The 23412-nt window shown below is 48.6% G+C and overlaps 2 protein-coding genes across 3 annotated transcripts in view; both read left to right on the top strand.

Annotated features, from left to right (window-relative positions):
* The first annotated feature begins 6493 nt into the window (after positions 1-6493).
* On the top strand, positions 6494-18688 carry LOC126575583 (GTP cyclohydrolase 1). Of its 2 annotated transcripts, none has more exons than XM_050236345.1 (5): positions 6494-7040; positions 14359-14568; positions 16991-17156; positions 17236-17352; positions 17418-18688. In XM_050236345.1, the coding sequence occupies exons 1-5, from the start codon at positions 6800-6802 to the stop codon at positions 17545-17547; spliced, it is 864 nt and encodes a 287-aa protein (XP_050092302.1). In that variant the 5' UTR covers positions 6494-6799; the 3' UTR covers positions 17548-18688. The 2 variants fall into 2 exon arrangements, with proteins under 2 accessions (XP_050092302.1, XP_050092301.1); XM_050236344.1 differs by lacking the exon at positions 6494-7040 and adding an exon at positions 11402-12313.
* A 2117-nt stretch (positions 18689-20805) lies between these two features.
* The window catches only part of LOC126578241 (fringe glycosyltransferase), a 104261-nt gene continuing 101654 nt past the window's right edge, over positions 20806-23412 (top strand). Inside the window, exon 1 of the mRNA XM_050240597.1 lies at positions 20806-21626. Within this exon, the coding sequence (XP_050096554.1) occupies positions 21408-21626 (219 nt within the window). The 5' untranslated portion in view covers positions 20806-21407. The remainder of the gene's footprint in view (positions 21627-23412) is intronic.

The following is a 23412-nucleotide window of genomic DNA, read 5'->3' as shown; positions in this document are numbered from 1 at the left end:
TGGAACCGAAAGGGAGGGCAATAGGATTTGCTTTGTGGCAGGAAGCCCGGGGTTAGAGGCAATTGATTGATGAATGTTTCGATTATTTACGATGAATCGCTGGAATCTGTCTAGCTTTTCATCTTCGGCTCTCTGAGGCACGTGATGTGGTTCTTTATTTCTCTTGGCTTCCTTGGATGAGTTGGCTTGAAGAAAGAGCGAGAGAGTGTTGTGTTTAGATGGCTTAGTTCAAGGCCTTGGTTTCAATCGAGGAACCATTGCATTTATCATTGTTTTTCCAATATCTTATTCAACCCCAACAGAGCAATCACTTTAATTGCTTCAATTCAAACCATACAATCCTCTTGGACCAACAAAGACTAAGCAAATTACCGACCATTTTCCATCGAGCTGTCATTGTCGTTGCACACTAGAGGCTTCCACTCTTCCCTCACGTGATCAACAGCTAGTCAGCACCTCGAGGACGATATCCTGAAGTTGGAAAATTCAAATCACAAGCACCGATAGCACCGAGGTCTCCCTCTGAACGGCAGCATGATTTTCGATTGACTTTCGATGGTAGTTTGAAGTTCTAGGAAACGAGACGACACCAAGGAGCAACGCGTCCTGCTGCTGGATGATGGTGATCGATCCATCCCCGAGCCAACCAGGTGTTGGATATGGAGGTGCTGGGGATGAAGACATAAAAAGTATCTTTTTTTTTTCATTTACTTCTCCAACCAAGGCTTCCCCCGATTGGCCATCTCCCGGGCAGCAGCAGGCTCTCGAGCGACACATACAATGTATAGTCCAGCCGTTGGTGTGGCCAGCCAGAACCCAGGACCCAGTGCTGTTCCCTGTCTGCTGCTGAAGGCCTCGAGATTTATAGATGGTTTTATGTTGCCAGCCGTGAGAAGCAATTTATCATTTATCAAACCGGGCCATGCTGTGTGCTGTTTGCTGACCCGGGGACCCTACCGTGGGCGGAGGACAGTCGAAAAGGGAAGCGACGGTGTCTGTGACCGTCGTGTGACATGATTTTCGAGCCACGCAAACAGCAGCAGCACCAGAGGAGGAGGAGAAGAACCGTTTTCCGAAAGGAGGCCACTCAAGTAGAGATGGTAGATGATTATCTTATACCAGGGGCGATGGTTTGGAGCAGAATGTTGCTTTCGAGTGTAAAATGATCTCTCCATTGGGGATCAACCACAACGGGCCCCATCTTGATTCGTTTCATAGGATCCCTCTAAGATTATGGACGATTTTATTGAAAAACGCCGAAAAGATTTGCATGAATGCAGACGTAAGCCTGTCCGTTGTTGTTGGCACCTTCGGCCAATACGATTACGAAGGGATTGAAATTCTTTCGAGATTATCCACATCCAACTCGCACACGAACTCGCTCCGCGTCTCGAAGTAATCTGTCGAACCGATCATTGCACTGGCTACAGGTTGGAGCCTTCCGTGAAAGCTCTTTGATCCCCGCCCCGGGCAACGCGGTCCCCTTTGCTCTCCTTGCCCGTCCGTCCGTTTTTTTCCATTCAAAAGACAAACTTCCTTCCCAACACACACACCCCGTCTATTCTTCTCGACGAAAAGGGTAACGAACCACGACGACAAAGTTGGAAGGCAGTTTGGGGGAGAGTGCCGCACCGTCGGCTCGATTGACTTCACCTGCCAGCGATGCCGATGATGATGATGATGATGATGGCGCTCGGATCGTAAACCGATTAGCAAGAGTTGTTTCGCGGAAAGTACGTCAACCTTTTTGAAGGGAAGAAGGAGAAGGAGAAGGAAGGTTTGGCGGAGTGACAGCCGGTTGATGGCTCGACTTCGATCCGGTTCAACATCTTTTTCATCGACCAGTGGCCTCGGTACTTCTTCGGGGTATGCGTTACATGAAAACTCTTCTCAACTCGAAAGGCAAGGACCAATCGAAGTTGACGAACAAACGCTATTGACTCTAATGAATATTTTATGTAGTTTTGCTCTTCGATCATTCATTCGCTGGTCAAAAGCATACATAACATAATAACTAACATAATTGTAACATCGTTGAATAACATATTTTATGTTATCCTTCACATTGTTTATCGGGACAATCTTTCTTCTTCAGGAAGAATATCTCATTATCCCGATCGAGAGCTTATGCTTTATGATAGTTCAACCAAGAGCAACAACGGCATTAGTATTAACCAAAGGATCAGTCAACGTTCATCGGTCCACATCTTTACTACCCCGTTCTTTCCTTCCAGCTCATTTCCCTTTCCCGGTCCATTAATAATCTCTAAGCATACAGGCACAGCGCGTCCAGTGTCCGTTAGCATCATCAACCACAGCAACAGCGAGAACTGAGAGTGAGATGAGCTGATTAGCGATGGTTCATGTGGCACTTGGTAACTTTGTTTGACGATGAAGTAATTCATCTTTTAGTCATAGTAGCCGCTTGCTCGCTTGTTAACTGAGCCAACGAAATGATGCTTAGCGACAAAGAGCCAAGCAGAGCAGGCCACTGAAGAGACAAACTACCATATTTCTGCTTGCAGTAGACCCGGAGAAACTTTTCCATCATAGTCCGTTTTTTGCTGTTGCTGTCATGCTTTCTCTATTTAATGGGTAAGCAATGGCATTTACTGAGCGCCCTGGTGCTGGTGGGCAAGTCACAAGAAACGGGGCACTCGCTGGACCAAAGTTATGGGCAGTGATAAAGGGACAATCACTTTTCCAATTAAAATGGAATTACTTTAAAGACTTGAAAAAAAAGGTGATGCACAGGGTATGGGAAGATAATAAGGAGGTTTAAAAAAACCCAAAGTTTTACTCTCCTTTTTACTACCTTGTTTTGATTCGCCTCTTTTCCATTTTTCGTTGAACGAAGAAAAGTTATCTGGAATCTCTTCGTAGCGTAGCGTTAATGACTTCTCAAATGTCTCGACAGGATTGAAAATCGTTGTTAAAAGAAATTTACATTGGAGGGATTTATTCTTCGATCTTTATACTCGATAAATAAGTTTTTTAGAATATAATTTATACATTTTTATTCACAAAGCAACTTTTTAACTATTTTTAGCTCTTCAGCTATAGAACGAATTAATGACGAGCGGTTCAAAGAAATATTTGAGAAGCAAAAACTGTAAAATTTGAAATAAAATTAACATTCATAGAAAATACGTAGAACTCATAAGCTAACTAAATTTCATCCATTTCCATATCTCATCTGATACGGCATGGGGATCACCAAAAGTTTCGAAGATTTACCCGAATTGATATTGTTGGAAAGTTCTAGTCTAATGTTAATATGCGGTAATGTGTGGCTAATGCTACTTTCTATTTATTTTATATATTTTCTTATTTTTCAGGTTTTCTTGCTCATACGGTTATGATTTAAACAAAAACAGGCGGATTCAAACCAAAGCTTTGAAAAGCTTTACATATCCGCGTCGCATAGAGGACGCTTTTGCTCATGCTCTCTCCTGTTCACTCGTTTGCGCGAGAGCGAGATGGACGAATTAACCCTTTTTTGAAATTTAGGAAAATCTTGAATTTTCGCGTTTTTTTATAAACAACATTGAAAGGGCATCAGGATGAGTTGTTCTTCTTCTGATAACCCCTGCTATCAACTACACATAATAAAGTTAGTATATCTGCCGTTAACTCACGGAGCATAGAATCGGTCAAGGCAAGAGTTATTTTCTTCAGTCCTAGATTTAATAAGCAGTGCTGTCTGTAATAACCATTTAACTGGCATATTTTTCTTCAGTACAACCTGGCGTGAAGGCCAAACACCACAAAAATCTACATTTACGTACAAAATGTGGCATAGGAAGGAATTTAATGATTTTGTTATGTACATTAGTTTCCCAAAAAAAAATTAGCGCAAAAAAACCTAATGATTGGTAGTAACAATCTAGACGCTTATGCAAAATGAAAAGGTGATAAAGTATCACCTTGAAATAGTTAAACAAAAAATGGTTCACGATCGATACACCCTAATAGAGTATCTGTAGCTTTCGCAAACTTATGCATTCTTTACTTTTTGCGGCCCACAAACTCCTCTGAACTAGCAGCTAAAATTCTTCTTGATTGCTAGTTCCGATCTTTTTTGCAAAAGGTTGACCTTCAGCTGTCTAACAATGTGGGCTCGCAAAACCAATTTGTGGCCCAGAAAGTGGTCAACATGGAATTCGGTCAGTGGAATGACTTAAAGAAGAAGAAGTATGATGAAGCTCGATCGATCGGCATGAAAAAAAAATCAAAATTGAAAGCCTTCGAAAGGCTTTTTTTAAAACTAGGTCGAGCGATGATAGACCAATATTTGTAACAATAAGCTAACGGACGACTAAAATAGAAACTCATATTAGTTGTCTTTAAGGCTATCTTGCGCAGCATTCTATCAAATAATTTTATTCGGACAATTCCTCTAAATCACAAATAATTTTATCATTGGCACTAGACATTGTAGAGCGTTATGCAAGATTGTTTAGCCTGCCCAACGAAGCGGACCGTTTGGTATAGAGAACGAGATCTTGACGTTGGCGATAGTACAACAAAAGCCACAGGCATTCCACAGGTTCGTGGTATTAGAATGATGCAACATTACCAGGATATTGCCACATAGAACACGACGGTCCAACGCGAAATACCAACGCGTTCCTGGCTGTCTGGAGCAAATGGTTAAGAAGCCTAGAGCGTTTCTCGAGCTGAGGTTGGATCTGTAAATTGATCCTCATCTCGCGTTTACCCTGTCATTCAAGTCTACAGCGAGACTTCCAGTAAAAGCAAGCAACTGGACCGCCTGAAGGGTCATCAGTTTATCAGGAAGTCAAACGGAACACAATCATAATGACTAGACAATGATGGGAAAAAGATTTTCATAAACTTTTCACCAGATACACCGTCTAACTGGTGTTCACCAACCGTTAAACTCCTTCTTTGACTCGCCTTTCATCTACCATCAATCTTCACTTTCTTCTTCGCCAATTGAGTCATCAACCAGCAGCGACCGTTTACGTTTCGTATGAAGCACTCGCCGGGGCTGCTCTCGTGCAAGGTTGGTGCTGCGGGGAGGTTGGTGGGGCCCGCTGGACGGTTGAACTTGGGCTACCTCTTTCGTTCCACCTGAACACTCAAAATGGCCACAGACCGCCGGAGGCCGGTAAGTTTGGGCCCCGCGTATGCCAGGCAGCCGAGAGGCCCGCAGCAAAGGGGCCGGTAGAGCGATCGCGCATGCCTAACGACCTTAACCTTGAACCTGATCGGCAAAAACCGTGCTGAGCCATAAACGGTGGTAGCGATAGTGGCACTGGTGGTGCCACTGGTGGTGGTGGGGACAGTTGGCCACCAGTTCGCTCGCAAGTCGCTTGGAAACGCGAAGGGTTTACAGGTCGCTGATCGTTCGTGATCGTGAGGTGACGCCAGGCCCTCGAAAAACTCGATCCTTTCACTTGTCAGCGAAACACAGACACAAACACAGACACAGAGCCTGGTATGTCTGGTCAGTAGACAGTCACCACCTTGTATCGCGCGCAATTGTTTCTTCCAAAATGGATTTCCTCCACAGATCACTCGCCCCACAAATGAGTCATCAAGCCGGTGGTGTATGAAGCTGCTCACCACCTTTTAATTAATAAAACATTCGAACGCAATTGGCGAAATCATTAGTTCCAGATTGTTCGCCAAGCGGCGTCCTCTAGGCTCACAAGGGATCCAAAAGACCACGACACCACTCCGTTCAGCAAAGAAGGAGCGGCTTCAAGGTATTCGGTGCGACACAGTGCGATCGATCGCCCGTACCCGCTATAGGTGTTGGTGACACGAGATTTGCCTCGAAGGCAATTCATCAGCACCAGACTTTCGGTTCCATGTTGTGCCTTGTCAATCGCCGTTCCCGGTGTCCATTTCCGTGAACCACGGTCCGATGCGACCATGGAACCGACGGTGCGTACATTGATTTTCATCTAGCCTTCCGCCCGTCACGACATTTCGGATGTTACTCCTTCGGTACATCCTTCTAAGGATCTGATTCCAAAACAGAGACCAGACAGGCAGACAGGATGACCCTGAAGTCAATGACTAGGCCACCCAGGGAGGACACTTGGAATTGACAACCGCCCCCCCGAGGGAAGGTGTGTTACCAAGTGACAGTTTGGCTTGCTCACTGATCACCTCTCTAACACGCAGACACCGTGTGCGTTATCAGCATCAACGTCTGTGATCGTCTGGGCGGCTATCGCTTCGTCTATCGTTGGTGTAGGTCATCAAAGCTGGGCTGGTGTGCGAAATCTTCGTGGTCGTGGACTTCGCGAAACACCTCGACCGAAACACCTGATCGCAGATCCGGTTCGGGCACCGGAACAGCGACAGTTTTGCGACGATGGAAGGGGATGGGGAGGGGCACACGAGCGCGTATGAGCAAGACGGCGCGACAAAACGGACCAAAGCGGGCGAGCTCCTGTTCTCGATCGTGCCAGCGCGATCGCCGCCAGTCGAGTCAACGAGGGCTAGGGCGCCACCGAGTAGTTCCAAGCCGTACGCCACCGCGAACAGTTCTTCTCGCTCCGTTTCGCGCGCCCGTCGAAGTCGCTGACGAGCGATTGTTACGCCGAGATCGCCGAGATCGCCGAGATTCGTTCAGTGTTCGAGCTGAAGTGGATTCTCCCTTCCCTGTTTTTTTGTCCTCCTGTTCCTTCCTGCCCTAGGGGTGCTTTCCGGTGTTCGCAGAGTTAGCGAAGTGGTTCGATAGACGCAACGTTTGAGGTTGTAAAGTGTGATCGCACAGTGATCGACAGGGGAACACAGCAAACGATAAGACACCCAGACGATGAAGGATATTGCTGTCAACGGTGGCCTGCACCTGGCCAATGGAAACGGCATCAACGGCCACTCCGATGCACCGGAAACAGCACTAAATGGCGTGAACGGAGCGTACGCGAATGGTAGTAACGGAACCAGCCAGGCGGTCGTTTCGGTTGCGAATGGAATTGCCAAAAAGCAATCCGCCAAATGTACCTGCAACAGCAACGGTTTGGCTGGGAAGTCGAGTGATACGAACAACAATCAGGGTAAGTTTGCGTCGATGTCGGAAAGCTTCTAGATGATGTAAGCGAGACCGGACCGGGAACCGGTCGCCAATGCCACTGAAAGGAATGCCAGGGAATTGGACATGCCATTCGCGGTACGATCAGCTGTTCAGCGAGTGTAGCCAGGTGTGCCTGGACCAGAGCTGCTACTGCTAGAAGCAAACTGAATATCAACCTGTGCTTGCCTTATTCATAAGCCAGCCACACGGACGACGCATGATACGCTCCGGAAGGCGAATGTCATGCGGCCAATTAAATCGGAGTCGCTAGTGCCCCGGAACAGTGCCCCCGCGACCAGAAGGGAGCCTTTGTTCAATTATTACAATAATGCAAAATTGCATTCCAATTGCTTTGTGCCACTGCCGGACAATAATTAACCCACCGCACCACCAGCGGGAGGGAAGGAAGTCAATTGCTGAGTTGCAGCTGGTGAGCATACCGTGCATACCTTTGCACCGAGAACAGTAGGCCGCGACATAAAGAGGGACACAGCAGGCTATGCCGCTTCGAATTCTTCGGCTCTTCAGAGGACGATCCACCGCGATGTTGTGTCTCTGGTTGATGGTTTTGGCACTCTCGTTGACGTAAGAAAACTTCCTTTCAACCGGTCGGTGGCACCGAGCGAGCGGACGAGCGAGCAAGCGACCGAGAAACTTGTTCCGCACGAGCAAACGAACAGTGAGCCTGCCGGAAGTCTGTGCGGTGCTTGACCTTGGCCTGGTTTCGATGACACTTGCCGCTATGCATGCGCCAGCCAGCCAGCCAGCCAGCCAACCACCGAGCCTGCGGTCGATTGGTTCGATTCTAGGTTTCGACTGCGACTGCCAGGTGATGGTGGTGGCCAGCCCGCCAGGGGGGGAGGTACGCCAAAAGTGGAACGATTTTCACTTCACGGCGGCGAATGGCGGCATGGCGTTCTTGAGGTTTTGTGCCACCACCTCTCTGTCTCTCGTGTCTGTCTCTAGCGAGCGTGCGGTGTGCGTGCTTAATGACTCATAAATTGGCTTGGTGCGAATTTGTTCTTTGGCAAATCGCGGAGACTAGAATGCCTGATGTGTGTTTGTGTCGGACTGTACCGGTGGTGACTGGTTAGTTAGTGGCTTTGTCCGTGGAGCGTAAATTACGCAATCCACCTCACCATGAATCATTAAATTATTCCACCAACGCCCTTGCGGTTGGCGGGGGAATTTTATCAACAAAAATCCCCAATACGACTCATCCCGAGCACCAAGCGGAGTTATCGGGATGTCACGTGGAATGGAAACAACGAAGAAAGGAAATCCAAGAGAGTGCTCTAGTACGTCGGATGTCGCCGTTGCCATGGATACGGCGGTACATCCCCCTTGGTGCTGTCAGTTTCATCCATCTCTATGTTGACTCTGTGTGAACTGTGACGCATCACACAGAGACAGAGAGAGAGAGAGCGAGCGAGAGCAAGGCAGAAGAGCGCAAAAATCATGAATAACGGAGAACCTTTTCCAAAAACCCGGGAGAGCCAGAATGGCCATAAGCGATGATGCTTGTAGGGGAGTCCGACTTGGGAGTCCGATATGCGCATAACTCACAGCACAACTCTCGTGGGCACTCGACAGAGACGTGGTTGAGTTAGCAGCTAGCTGGCAACTTCCGTCGACCGAAGAAGGTCCTTCGCTCGAAGGAGGAACATCAATCGAAGGTTTACATATCCACCAGAGAGGCCACTGCCATGTGCTTGGTGGCTTCGTATCGTTTGCTTCCTGTGGCCATGGCCATATCAAACACACCACTTCCGACAATGTTTCCGCCACTGTTCAACAAGTTCAACGCAACCCGGGGCCGAACTAGATTGCATTAAAGCATGAACAACATTCTACCTAATTTCATGCAATACTCCATGGAATCCGCCCTCCCTTGTCACTGGTGGTATAGGGGATTCTTTTCGAATCGTAAATCGGATCGCTGGAAACGTCATGTGCCCCCGGGGGTGAGCGGTGGTACAAAAGAATTAGAGGCGAAGGGGGTGGCAGTTCGTGATTCATGGTGCCGACTGGGAGGTATGGAGCCTTATCTCATGAGAATTCATGAGTGAGTGGGTGGCTTTTGAAAGGGATTTTAGATGCTTGGGCACTGATTTCTCTTTCTCTCTCGCTCTGTCTGTCTGTCTCTTCCTGCTGCGTATCTTTTGATGCGAAGGATATCGATTGAAGCATCCAGAGAATGCTTTCCTGCGTGGAGTACATCGGACGGATGGATCTCGTTTCGTCGAGAATGAGATACAGTTCAAGTTATTCGAGGGATTATATTTTATGCCAGCACTTCCTCTGTTACTAAAAAGAGTGGAGGAAGGATTTCATTCACATTTCAGTGTTGATGGCGCATTCATTGGCTGATGGTGCATAGTTTAGAGAGCATTCTTTATGTAAAATAATGGAGTATCGTTATTTATTCAGTTTGTACAGGAACAGCATTTAAATTGTTTGTGAATATGACTTCAGGAAGCTGGTTTCCTGAACATTGTGCTAAAACAAGGATTAGCTCCCTCCAATACTGATACATTTCAATAGCAAAGTTGATCTTTTGTTAAATTCCTAATTTTTGTATGGATTTTAAATCTCTAAATTCATGAAATTGATTTAGATTTTCAAATACTCTACTAGGATGCCCATCATTTCGCATTACTACTTAAAAGTCATCTAATACTAAAAGACCAACAGAAGCTGCAACTGCCCCAGACCACCTTCGAGGCGCGGCGGCAGCAGCAACGACAGCGCAACCCTCAACTTCGGCGCACCAGGCGAAAGAACCTTGAATTCACCGGATTTTAAGAAGCCGAGAAGAGGCAAAGCAAAAAAAAATAATAAAACGGCTCCACTTCACTTTCAAACCGGAGGCAGTGCCCCTCATCGGCATTGGAGCCTTGTCGCGGCGCCGCAATCGTTCGCATCACCCCGCACTAAGCTAGAGCACCGCACCGTGTACGATCTCGATGGAACCAACAAAAAAAAAAATGAAGAAAAAAAAGAGAAACAACATAGTACGCGCGCGCCCTCGCGTTCTACCTTCGGGCGACCGCGTCACCATAGCAGTCCGTTTTATAATGACTGATGTTAATCCTGGTGCGGTGCGCATCCCACCTCAGTAACCCTCGCAGCAGTAGCCTTTGCCACGTTGTTCACGAGCTGGTTGCGTGTACGTTGGCCACTATATCCTCTGTCAAAGAAGGCTGACACTGTTGGTGGTAGTGGTGGCGATGGCAGAGAGGAAGGTAAACAGTGGAGATTATCGGTGATTGCTGTCACCCCCACCCGCATTCAGTCCATGCTGTGACCCCTAAAAAAAAGTTGCCGCTCCTCTGGCACCGCATCGGTCATGCACTGGCCGGTCCGAAGGCACCGGTTCCGTTGCCTTCCTGCCTAATTGTCACTTTAATGGCGTCCAAGGCAGCCGCGGTTACCCTGGACGACGACAACGACGACGCCACTCAACAGGTGGCTATGAAGGGGGCCGTTGCGGTAATTTTCGAAACAATCACGCTGTCAAGCGCCGGTCCAACAGACCAAGCGAGAGAGTGACCAAAACAGAGCGAAGAGAGAGAGAGAGACGCCAACAAAAAAAAGATATCTAAAGAACGCCCTGAGGTGTACGACGCATTCAACAGGTTGTTTATGAATGTTCTCGTTCTGGGTGTACGTTCAAGGTGCTCTACTACTTGTTGCATTTAACCATTTACTCTGATCACTACTAACTAGGGAGCCCACAAGACCTCTGCCTCTAAAATTATCCTTTAAACACTGAACCAAATGACGACGATTGTTACTTAAAAGAATGTTCTAAGCATCAGCGCCCGCTGTGTCCTTAATTCGCGCGAGTAAATCGCCAGCTGTGGTCCTTCGGGCCAGTGCCAGACGCAAATGGTTCTGGTTCTACCGACCCGTCACTCAACGCGCGCGTAAAGGTCTGAAGAGGCCCTCTCTAAAAGCCTTTCATACGACTCACAAGTCCTGTTTCGTTTGGCGGCGACCGCACCGCACCGCACCGCACCGCACTACTCTTCAACCTGCGCACCCAACGCCATCATTTGTCATCAACACAGAGCTCCCCGCATGCTCCCCGCATGCCAAGCAGCGGTAAAGCTCGCGCTTCACGCATCATTATCGTCGCCATCGGCGGCACTCAGCCAGAGAGCTGAGCCTTTTCTGGGGCGGACTGGGGTACGAGACGACGAGTGCGAGGCGCTTGCAGCAAACACCGTGGCGCCCGACGACGGGGACGACGCCGACGACGATGACGACGACGACGATGATGACTATGCGGGCCTGTTGCTTCGGCTGTGAGTCGAGGTCTCGCTAGTTGCCTTTCGACAGCGTTCAGATTCGGGTCGATTACTCCGTCGTACTACTACCGTCTGCCTGGCCTGGCGTTCGGCTGGCTTCGAGTCATTTGCGTTTAGTATTCCGTCGTTTAGTGTGGAGTGGACGCCTGTACGCGTGTGTTTGTGTCTCCTTCCTTCATTCGTTCGTTCTGTCGTCCAAGAATTCGCGCTCGTGCAACTCGTACTTTGTTGAAGGCAATCACGGCGCTGTGTTCTGCTTCCTTTCACTCCTCGCATCGACTGCATTTCCGTTTTATTACGAGTTTTAACCATTGAATGTCCTACGGGAGTGCATCATCGTCCGGAGCGGGTATCGTGGTGTGAGACAGCTTGCTAGGTGTGGCTTAGTGAGCTGATGCTGCTGCTGCTGCTCACCACAACATCTCGACCAGCAATTGATCCCACCATCGCCATCATCACACGGACGATTTCACGCAACCGTCGCCATCGCAACCGGACCGAAATCACGTCAGCATGAGCAGCAAGTTCGAAATCTCGGACGATGCGGACGAGCTGAACCAGGAGATTGACGATACCAACTTTCCGACACGCTCCAACTCGATCAGCTTCGGTGTGGCCAACGGAAATGGTTCCACCGGAAGCCTCAACAACGGTTACGGACCGTTTGCGAACCGGCGCCGCTCGAGCAGTATCCGTCGCACGGAAAGCGAAATGACGGAGGAGGGTGAGAACGGCGAGGGAGGGACCGAAAATGGTGACCTCTCACACCATCAGCAGCAGCAGCAGCAGCAGCAACAGGATGCCGCGATGACCCTCGACTCGAGCCACCAGCGTAACAACGAAAACGGTGAAAATGGAACGGGCGCCAACGGTAGCAGTGTCATTGCGCCCGGCGGCTTAAACCGCGCCCGACCAACACCGATCCGTACGATCAGTTTGTCAGGTGAGATGACCACCAACGCCCACCAACAGAGCGTCTTCACACCGCCACCACTGCACACGCCGAGAGCAACGATGACGCCAGCAGGCAGGTAGCAATGCCGGTCGCGACCGTGCAGCATCCTTCTTGGTGCTTCTGCTGCTGCTACGGTCGCTGACCGACAATTTGGTGCTGCCCAATCGCTTTTTATGGCGTTTGCATGTTAATTTTGTCCATTTTTTTTTAAATTTCTTTTTGATGTAACTTTTTTTTTAATCTGCCTTTATTTTGCCATTTTCTGTTCTGTGCTCCCCGGACGATCGTTCGTCCCAAAAAACGGCTTTCGGTGTGCTCGGTTGTTGCTGTCAGTTAGATCGCTTTCGGTGTTCAATGCTGTCAGAAAAGAGGAGGGGGGGGGGGGCAACAGACGCACGGTTCCCAGGGAAACCGCCCGAAATGATCCGAGGAGGCTTTAACTTATCGTCTGACAAATGATTCCCGTCGCATTATCGGGCCCAGGCTGTCAAAACAAGGCACTGGCCAGCTGCATGAATTAATTAAATGCGCGCGATAATGGTGGGGCCATAACAGCCAGAACAGAAACGGTAGCCCACCGAAGGCCACCCGGTGGGTGAATGTTGCCGGACAGCCGGAAGCAACGACATACCAGCGCGACCTGCTGCTCTGAAGGTCTTTCGTGGACAGGTTTCAGTTGGATTTTGTTCTGCAGTACCGAGCAGAACACGATCAACATACCTCCTTCACCAACAAAGTATAGCTGAGGTGCTGGAAGCGACAAAACAAAATGAAAAAAAAACATTGTGGCAACTCAGTCATACTGAATCGGAATCGAGGAATGATTACCGCAAAAAAAACAATCCCAGCATCCCGGGCACTGTTGCCCCAGACAGCGTTGGTTGTTTGTTGCTCACAGATTAATCGCCATTAATTGATGGCTGATAAGTGTCGAGAGTAACAGCTTGCTGGCGTCACATAGTAACAGCGCACGCTGACGACGTCGCCGAATGGAGGCGATAATGTGTCCCACGGGCGAGATGAATTAACATCAGACAAATCTAATAACGAAAGCGAAGGCGCCTCTTCACCATTGTTGATAAGCTGCCGCGGGGTGTTTGTGTTGTTTCGCTAGTGAGCGATTTCGGGATTCGGGTCGCACCGTTTGGTGTTCGCTTTATGGCCTAAAAGACACGGGATAATATTTACATTCAATAATGCCCTCACCCTCAGGCTCTCGGAATTGTTTTGAATGGGCGCAAACAATTTATAGTGTTAACGCGACCATACCATCGGATAAGGGGTTAATGGGGTTGCCATCGGCATCTGACACCTGTTTGCGAACGATTATGATAATGTTTCCGATCCACCGTTGTATCCACCTAGCGGAGGACCCACGATCGGTGCTGTTGGTGTTGGTGTTCGTGTTGGGGTTAAAATATGCATAACGTGTGTAAACATACTGACCAGCCCGTCTGGTATGCACTTCCCCGCCACCGCAACGGCCATCAGATGTAATGCAAATACTCCTGCTACCAGAGGATGGAGCAAATGGAGGGGATTACTACGGGGATTTTCATTTAACCACCAGAGTACCTGAGTGGCCCCCTCCCCCTGGCTGGAAATTCCCGTCCATTTGCATGCAAATACTGCTGCTCCTGCCGCTCCAACGCTGTCGTCAACGAACACTTCACGAAGGGGAGCCTGGGGCTTGCATGATGATGATGTACGCTCAGAACAGAATGACGCTCTAAAGTGGTGCTCTGTATTGCGGGGGAATGCGATCAGGATTTGGGGAAGGTGGCCACTCGGTAATCCCAGATGCAGCGCTCTGTGGGTGGTGGTTGCATGCACCGACTACCACGATGTTGTGCACAATCACTGTACATTTGATTATCGCGTATTTCCGTATCCGTAAATCAGAAAAGGGAACGGAAATAGAATAAAGATTGTGTGCTCTCGCTGCCTGGTGTTTCGTCCCTGTGTTCTGTGATACGATAAGTTATCTAATTATATTTTCCACACTGTCTCTCACTCTCACTCTCTCTCTCTAGGACACGAAAAATGTACCTTCCACCACGATCTGGAGCTCGACCACAAACCATCGACGCGCGAGGACCTGCTGCCGCTGATGTCAAAGTCGTACCGCATGCTGCTCTCGAGCCTTGGGGAGGATACGGAGCGCCAGGGGCTGCTGAAGACGCCGGAGCGTGCCGCCAAGGCGATGCTGTTCTTCACCAAGGGCTACGATCAGAGTTTGGAAGGTAAGTTGGAAGGCTGCCGTCAGTAGTGCCGTTAATTACATTTTCGAACCCCGAAAACCACAGTCCCCCGGTTGTGCCTTATGCTTTCATTTGTTAGCATTAACCCGCCTGCACCACGTTTAGTTGAAGCACCTTTTAACTGATAGGTATTTCCGCTCTCTTTGTGTTTCGATTGCCATTTTCCCCTTGATGGCTTCATTGGCACACTAGGATCGAAAGGGAGGAGCCCACTGAACCAGGCACTACTTTGATCGATTTTCTCCGGAACCTCTTCTCCGAAACGTTGCATGGCTTCGCAATCAAAGCAACCTTACCCATTAACGCAGAATGTAGTTGGCAAATGAAACCCTTGGCTTCCCTCTGCTGGGAGAAAGACCCAAAGACGGCGTACCAGCATCCTTTAAGAGGTTCCTGAGTGGCGAGTCAATAATCTGTCCATTCAACTACTTTGCTTCGCTCTCCTTGTTCTGGTGTACCATCAGACGAATGATTACGCCATTGGTGTTATCAGAGGAACGCATTTTAAGGGCCATTTCATGGCGAAGATGCGGGTTTGAAGGATTTCTCCAAAACTTTTCTCTTCTACTTTCAAAAAGTAGATCATCAAGCTGTTATTGTCTTCCACAAAATTGCTCTTTATGACCAACCTTATCGCAAATAAACTTTATTCTGTCATCGACCTCGAGCGGTGAACCGATTTACGTATGCACACAAAACTTATACTACAGACAAGGGCGAACCCTGGCCTGGCCTCCAGGTACCATTACTAGAAACAGAGAAGTGATACCACCAGCTGGTGACGACAACTAAACTAACATTTCATATTTATTATCCCCACTTACCCGCATTCGGCCTTACCTGGTACAAGCCAGGTCGCCAGTGGTGCACAACAGGACGCGGAGTTCGCTCCCGAGAGTCCTTGCTATTTTCATTGCTACACCTGCACCATTTTAGCTTCGAGGGAGAAGCGATGCTGCTGCTGTTGCCGTTGTTCTGCCATGTGCAAATGAAATTAAATCTGCACTCACTTGCCCGCCAGCCATTTGCTTGCTTATGGTCGGTGTGTTGACTGGAGTTCTCGTCTCCTCCAGTTGTTAGGTGCCACTAAAAGAGAAGGAGGTTAAACGATTGTTTGGTGCCGTACCAGGTGTTTCAGTCTCCGCTCAGTTTGTGTGTTTTGTTTGCTTGCTCAATCGGTGCCTTGCTTTGGAGTTACGGCGCAGGAATATGCATTCATTTTCGAAGTGGCTTCCAGCCACTAGCTGCTGACAGAAAGTTCGCTCAAGGAAATTACATTTAACGGTGCAGCTGATTCAGGATGGTTTATCTTTTCTAAGGAAGATTTCTTTGTTCTAGCTCATGAACTAGACTTGGGGGGTTGTTTCAGAAAAATAACTAGAACATGCTCATTGGATTGATCATAAAACCGAATTAATCTCAATCGTAAAACCAGAACTCCATTCTTCCATCAAATCAAAGTAGCTTTCTGCTCTGGAGGGCATTCCAACATTCCCCTCCAACAAGGACGATGTAAAAGGAAACTCTCCTTCCAACAACCTCACCCCGCATAAAGCAACTCTTCAGACGCAAACGTGCTCTGGAAGATGCTGGAAATACCCATTTCTCGCGACCCTCCGAACTCGGTTGAAATCGTTCGAGCACGCGTTTGAAACGTGTCCAACTGGCTCCGATTCGCACTTCGCATGACTCGCACAAAACGTTGGAATTCCCCACCAACACAGAATGATATGGAGTGAAGAGAGAGAGAAAAAAGGGGAGAGAGGAAGGAGCAAAAACTTGTTACACATTTCCTTCGTCCTCAGGTCCGGGAGCTTTTTTATCGAGTCCTCGGAGCGCAGTGCTCCTCCTTGATTCCCATTCAACGAGCCACTAACCAACGTGGTTCAGGCAGTCATTGAGTTTTTCCGGTCTCTCTCTACTCAACTCGCGCGCCACTTCTTAATGGGATACCCAATACCGGGTGACGTGGATGAGAAATCGAAAAACGGTTCACTTCAGCACCCTCAGCTCGCTCGCACACCACTTGACGAGAAGAAGGATGAGGAGTTGCCTTTAATTTCCTGCTTTTCCCGTTCGGATTCGACCTTTCGCACGCTTCTGCACGTACAGCTAGTCATAGTTCTGTGATTTCAAGTGCTGGTTGATGGAGAAAGGTCCTTAAATCGGATCGAAACCGAGCTCGTTCGTTCGTTTGATTCGATTTTTCGATTGGAATGAATGTACGAGCGATGTGTTGAAGTGAATCGAGATACTTTCCCCTTGACTTCTTGAGTAAACATTTGTGTTCTGTGGTTCTGCTTGCTTCCTATGTCCTGCATCTTTTCTGCGTTTACTCTTTACCTCTTCTCAATCACTGTTGCTTGTTGCGTGTTTCACTCAATTGTCCTTCATCTCTTTGCAGAGGCCCTGAATGGAGCCGTTTTCGACGAGGACCACGATGAGATGGTGGTGGTGAAGGACATTGAAATGTTCTCCATGTGTGAGCACCATCTCGTGCCGTTCTATGGCAAGGTTTCGATCGGTTACTTGCCCTGCAAGAAAATCCTTGGTCTGAGCAAGCTGGCAAGGTAAGAACCGGGATGTAACGACCTTGTTATTGTTCTCACTCACGCTCGATTCTTATCTTATCGACATCCTTTTTGCTAGAATTGTCGAAATCTTCTCGCGTCGGCTGCAGGTGCAGGAGCGATTGACGAAGCAGATTGCGGTGGCCGTCACCCAAGCTGTACAACCGGCAGGAGTGGCCGTCATCATCGAGGGAGTGTAAGTAAAGGGCATTGACTGAGGAAGCGCTCCAGGCTAATAACTCGCTTGTTCTTCGATTACAGGCATATGTGCATGGTGATGCGTGGCGTTCAGAAGATCAACAGCAAAACGGTCACCTCGACCATGCTGGGCGTCTTCCGGGATGATCCGAAAACGCGCGAAGAGTTCCTGACGCTCTGCAACAACAAGTGAGCCCGATGTGCCCAGCATCACCCACCTCCGGTCGGCACCAGCGGTAGCGAGTCCACCGAGGCCCTGTGGAATCGCCACACCGATGATCACCGTCCGCAGGAGAATGATGCTTCCAAGGGGGGTGCTTGAGAAGGAGTATTACATCGCCTAGGCCAAACGTGGTGCGCGGTATTGCGTCGCCCTTGTTTGTGGCCTTGTTCAACTTATTTAGGGAAAAAAAACCGCTGGATTACCAGGCCGGACCTTGGTCCACATACACCTTTACACACGGATATACTCGATTTTGAGCTGCCAATCGAAATTTTTAGAAAATCCTTTTATTTGTTGCTTTTTTAAACAGAGTGAGAGTGAGAGAGAGTGAGAATGAATGTGTGGCCGGAAGGCTAGAATACGATGGAAAGGCGAATTTGTTTCCTTGTGAGACCGCGTAGTGATGGAGATGATCTGTGTTTGAATCCTGCGCGAGTCTGTGCCAAAAGATCAGAAGATTATGCACGGCACAACCGCGTTCAATCGTGAACAATATATCTACAAATATCAATGTTTACAAACAGATTATATATACATATACAGGAGCAGTAGCAGCAGGAGGAGGAGGAGGAAGGGAGATACTCAAGTAGACAAGTCGACGTCTATTCGATAAACACCTAATGATGATTGTCTATGCGAAAATTGTTGTTTTAATGGTATTTGCCACGCGAAAAGGGTCCAATATTCTATATCCAGCAGGGCAGGGCAGGAAAGGAGCACCGTTTACACACAATCAAATCACTACTCCGAATGATAAAACTCTCTTTACTGTTGTTCGTTATCGTTGGCATCATTATGCCACTGACTCACTGTTGATCATGGTAAACAATACAAATGATAATAATAGAAATCGTAATGAAAATGGTTAAACGAAACGCCAAGGCAAGGAGGATTGTAGCGAGAAGCGAGAGAGTTGTTTTAGAGTCGCTTTTTTGTTGCCCCATGGCTCTTACGCATGGGGACTATCTGTAACCATCAACGAAGCTGAAAAGCAGGAGGTGCGAAGAAGCGCGAGGATCAAGATCAAGTTGTTATGTCTAGCGGAGAGCACTCCGTGCATACATAGTACATATACCTACATGTTTAGTAATAAATGTAAACGTGCAAGCAATCAGCGGTGTTGCGTTTTGTAATTGAAGAGGTGCTGCCGAAGGACGATATGGGAAGCGGATTTTCCCCCTGCTCAATTGATGTCAATAATATTGATCAATAGTATGTTGCGTTTTGCATAACTTCAGGTGCACAAGAGCGCCCTCTAGGAGGTGCATTTTGATTGGGGTTCCGTTTTTTTTTTTGGTTACTTGGCTTGTTTTTCATTATTTTATTATATTATTTATATTATTTAGCAAACGCACTGCTGCAATTTTCTTTCATTATGTTTTTCTTTAGTTTAGTAAATAGTTTTATTAAAATGCTAATTATCTGCTAAACATACTATCTACTCATTGTTAAGAGTGGGTTTTATGTTGAACAGTTCCGTAAAACATAAAACCCACTCTTAACAATGAGTAGTATAGTGTTATAAAATATTACTTTCCAAAAGCCAACAGTTACTGTAAAAGCAGTTCTTTTTGCAAGTGCTAACTTGATCAATGACATCGTCACACTCGTCTCACTAAGATCCGCTAGACCTGTTCCAAAACCGATTTCTTTTTCTCCTTCAAATCGATTGCATGTTCTATGATTATCGTGCAGAAAACCAAAATCACCGCGCCCCGGACCGAAACCAAAAGAAAAAAATCGCTTTCGTTTCACTTCGTCTCGATCGCGATCCCATTTGGCGCGCGTGTCTGCGCTACGGACGGATACGGATGCGAAGCGAAAGAATCCTGTCCCGCTGCAGGCTACAAAGCGGAACCCAACCCTGCCGTTTGTTGGCCTCCTCCGCCTTCGCCTCCCTTTTCGTACACAACAATCATCACCGAGCACCATTCGTCCCTTTTGGCGTGTGCGCAAGCAGCGTGTTTTCACCCCGATAAGCACCGGCGTCGGCGTCGGTGGCCGGGGCCAGTTGGATATCGGATTAAAAGTCGATCCTCGCGAGGGCCTCGGCCTCGGACCCAGACCGAACACAGCTGTTGCCTTCGATCGCACCGTGGAGGTGGTCGTTTTCCAATCACTCGCCGTGCCCGCCACTGGTGGCCTAGGGCTACGAAACGGCGGGAAAGGGGAACCGTCCGTGGAGCACGTGCTCGTGCTTGATCCGCGGATTCGCCATCCGTCGTCCGGTCAATAAAATGGGGTGTAATGAGAGCCGCGGCCAATTGCGCGACTGAACTGGACGATAGCTGGCTGTCTGCAGTGTCGCCCGCTAGGCACGTTTTGGCGGAAGGGAAGGGACGGAAGAGAGGGGGAAGGTTGCGATTTGCGCATGGCCACGGCCCCGCGCGAGTGGCGTTGGGCAATTGAATGTTCCGGTATGTTCGCGCAAATGTTGAAAGCGAACAACGATCACGGAAAGGTTGATCCGGCGATGATCATGGATCCATTTCAATTCGACATATTAAGCCAGCTATCGTTTAGCTATCGATTAACATCAGGCACTCAGGTGGATCAGTTTGGAGTAGTCCCAAATTTTAAAATTTATGCTCAACGATCATGCGATCGCGTTGTATCTTTTGGAAACAACGAAAAGGGCGAAAAAGGGGTCACAAATAAAGAGCACAATTAAAACAACCTTCAGCATAAATCCACAGCACTCCGCTGGTTGTCTTCGGTTGCTGGTTGTCTTCGGTTGCTGGTTGGCGTGCAACACACGCGATGATCATCAGCAGCGCCAACAGCACCAGCAGCAGCATCCAAACACCAACACCAACAAAAAAAAAGCCGAAGATCGAAAGCCGAAGCGTACGTAAAAGTATGCGTACCGGACCGGCTTTATTTATGCTCCCCCGGAATTATGTTTTCAAACGAACGCCTCGCTCTCTCCCGCTCCGGTTTGAGCGCTCTCTCGCTCCCGGTCTTGTGTCTCTGCGCAACCACTTGCTGCTGCTGTTGCTCCGGATTTTAAATCCGTTGCGCGGCCGGTGGTTTCCTGCGCCGCACATGCTGTGGCCGGCTGGTGGTCGCAACCCCTTTACCATGGCTGATAATGCAAGATCGTTCTCGCGACCGAACGTGCACGCTCTCTCTCTCTCGCGCGCGCTCTCGCCGTGGCGAGCATAACGAGAACGGTTCAACGTGACACCGGAACCGCTGGGATCGTGGCTCGCGAGTTTACGTTTTGCCTTGGCCGGGAGAGGTTCGTCGCGCGTGGTTCCACGAGTTTTTCGTTCCGATAAATACGAGGATCGTACACTGTTTGATCGTTTTACGTGCGCGTCCATGTTTTGTGCCTTTTTCCAGAGTGTACTGCGTTATTGTTTTTCTCGGTGATGCTTTTGTGGTGACAAGGAAAAGGAAGAGTATTCTGCCCAAGATTCGCACACCGAAACGAAAGGTGATAAAGTGATGTGGTGATAAGGTGACCGAAACAAAGCAAAGAAAGTTGTGCAAATCGATCCAATCGATCTAGTGGCCGTTGGCAAACGCACGCGGCGGTTTCTTTTTGTGTTTTTTTTCGGTGTTTGACTTGTTCGTTCGTTCGTTCGTTCGTTCGCCGATCTGTCTGTCGGCGGTACGCGGTGGCCGTCCTGGATCCGCACGTGAGCAAGCTTACCGCGAGCGCCACGGCCTCGGCCACGGTCGCCATCACCGCCGGCAAGATTGGAGGTGCATCGTCAAAACAAGATGCCCACACTGCTGCTGCTGCTGCTGCTGCCGTTCCAGTGCTGGTCGACGACGACGACAACGCCCTAGCCGGCCAGAAGCTAGAGCAGGAGTGGGCCTCAATGCGGTGCCTTCGGAAGAAGATGAGCCTCCTCTTCACGGCCAGCTACCGGTACCGGCGCGCACTGCAGACGATGGCCGCGGGCCTCTTCCTCATCTACATCACGCTCGTCCTCTACCAGAGTGTTTGTGGTGGTGGTGCGTACTCCGGTTGTACCGAGGGAACCGATGGACAGGCCACGGATACACTGCCGGCTACCGGTGTGGTCAATGTGCAGCAGGTGAGTCGCCACGGATGTGCCAGAAGAGATAGCTAGTAACGGGAGAGCCGATAGTCGTCGTGGTCCGGTTTTGGACTCATTAATTATCGAAATTCGACGGCCAGCAAGCAACATCCGCCATCTATTCCAAATTCGGTGGCGCTTGACCGTCTACCGCGGGCATCCCGAAGGAAATCTGGATCGACAACGGATGAGACCAACGTTAAAATGTTAATTTCATCCAACGGGGTCGGTGCTGCTGTTGCGCCGGCCAGTATCTCCTCAACTTCAACTGATAATCGACCATCGGCGAGGTTGTCTGGCGCTTATCAAAACTGTCAAACACAAGGTGGATGATCGTGGCAGATGGAGAACATCGGTGGATAGCATTTGATTTATGCAACCACTTTCGCATCCCGCCTGGATCTCTCTCTCTCTCTCTCTCCCTCTCGATCTAATGTTATCGGATGGAGCGAACTGTATGCTGGGTGTGTTATGCTGCGCGATCACCAAAAACACATCACATTCCACGGCTCGTTTCGGGGCGATGCTATCGAGGCGTGATTACGGTTTGAAGGCCGTGCTAGACCTTCCACCTTCAAACGATCTTTTCCCATCCGCATTAGCAATCGATTCGGCGGGTGTGATCGGATCGAACTCGAAGCGTTGGAAGCGCCTACCCTGGGACCTGGGTACTGGGTGGGACTGGGTAAGACGTCAAACGAAGATATCAAACACCTGCCGCTCGCTTTTGGGAAAAAAGGGTGATCCACGCGTGGTGGTGTGATCAGAGGATCCACAAAGAGACAAAGAGAGAAAAGGAGAGAGAGAGAGAGAGAGGAACCCCTCGTTTGGTGCTTTTTGTTTTTGTTGTTTTTGTTTCATCTCCACCGAAAAAAAGCAACAAAGACGGAACCGATCGAAGAGGCCTGCGATTCGCACGCATCTCTAGTTGGCGCTGACTCTCGGTGGAGCTAGCAGTCAGTGTCTCCTTGACTACCTGGAGCTTCTCGGCCCTTCTTACCACGCGTCCAGACGATCATAATGTTTGGTAAAATATTGTGGTATTTTCTATTTTCTGCGGTCCACATTATCAGATATAACGACCATTACCTGACCAGAGAGAACGGACTAAGTTCGTCTGTCTTGATAATTGAGTTTTCTATCGATACAAAACGGTGAATCTTTAAAAAGAAATTAAGTTGAAGAATAAATGGAGGTGGTGTTTAATTGGAGCAGCTGTTCTAACCATTTTTTTAAATTCAATTCAACGATTTAAAACTGGTTGAAAAATCACAATTAAAAGTGATAGATTTTTTATATAATGTACCGTAGCCTCAGCCAAATATGTAATGGAATTCAATAATTATCTAGTGCTACGGTTCGCTTTTAACCAATTTATAATACTCTGGACACTTCGTTGTGCTTCCTCCTCGTTCAGTGTCAAGTGTCGAGGCTCAGGTGGATCTTCTTTCAATTTCAAATTCATTAAACCGAAACCATATCAACCATCGTCTGCCCTTGTTATAATCGGTTGGTCTCGGAAACTCGACCTTTTTTCGGGACGACCATACGGCCATCATCATCAGCATCGATCACCACCGAGCTATTACCAGCCAGGATGATGCGTTGTTGCTGCTGCTGCTGCTGCTGCTACAACTCCCGCGCACTCGCCGGGTTGATTATGTTCCGTGAACTCCGTGGCGCATCTCTTCCCCAAAAACCGCTCTCGATCGATCGATCCACCACGAAACCCCTTAATCAAATCCTCGTACACTCCGTAAAACGCACTTTCTCGCGATCTGCG

This window comes from Anopheles aquasalis, chromosome 3, assembly GCF_943734665.1.
Source record: "Anopheles aquasalis chromosome 3, idAnoAquaMG_Q_19, whole genome shotgun sequence".
Taxonomy (NCBI): domain Eukaryota; kingdom Metazoa; phylum Arthropoda; class Insecta; order Diptera; family Culicidae; genus Anopheles; species Anopheles aquasalis.
The sequence above is the reverse complement of the archived record's forward strand: the minus strand, read 5'-3'. Positions and strand labels throughout refer to the sequence as shown.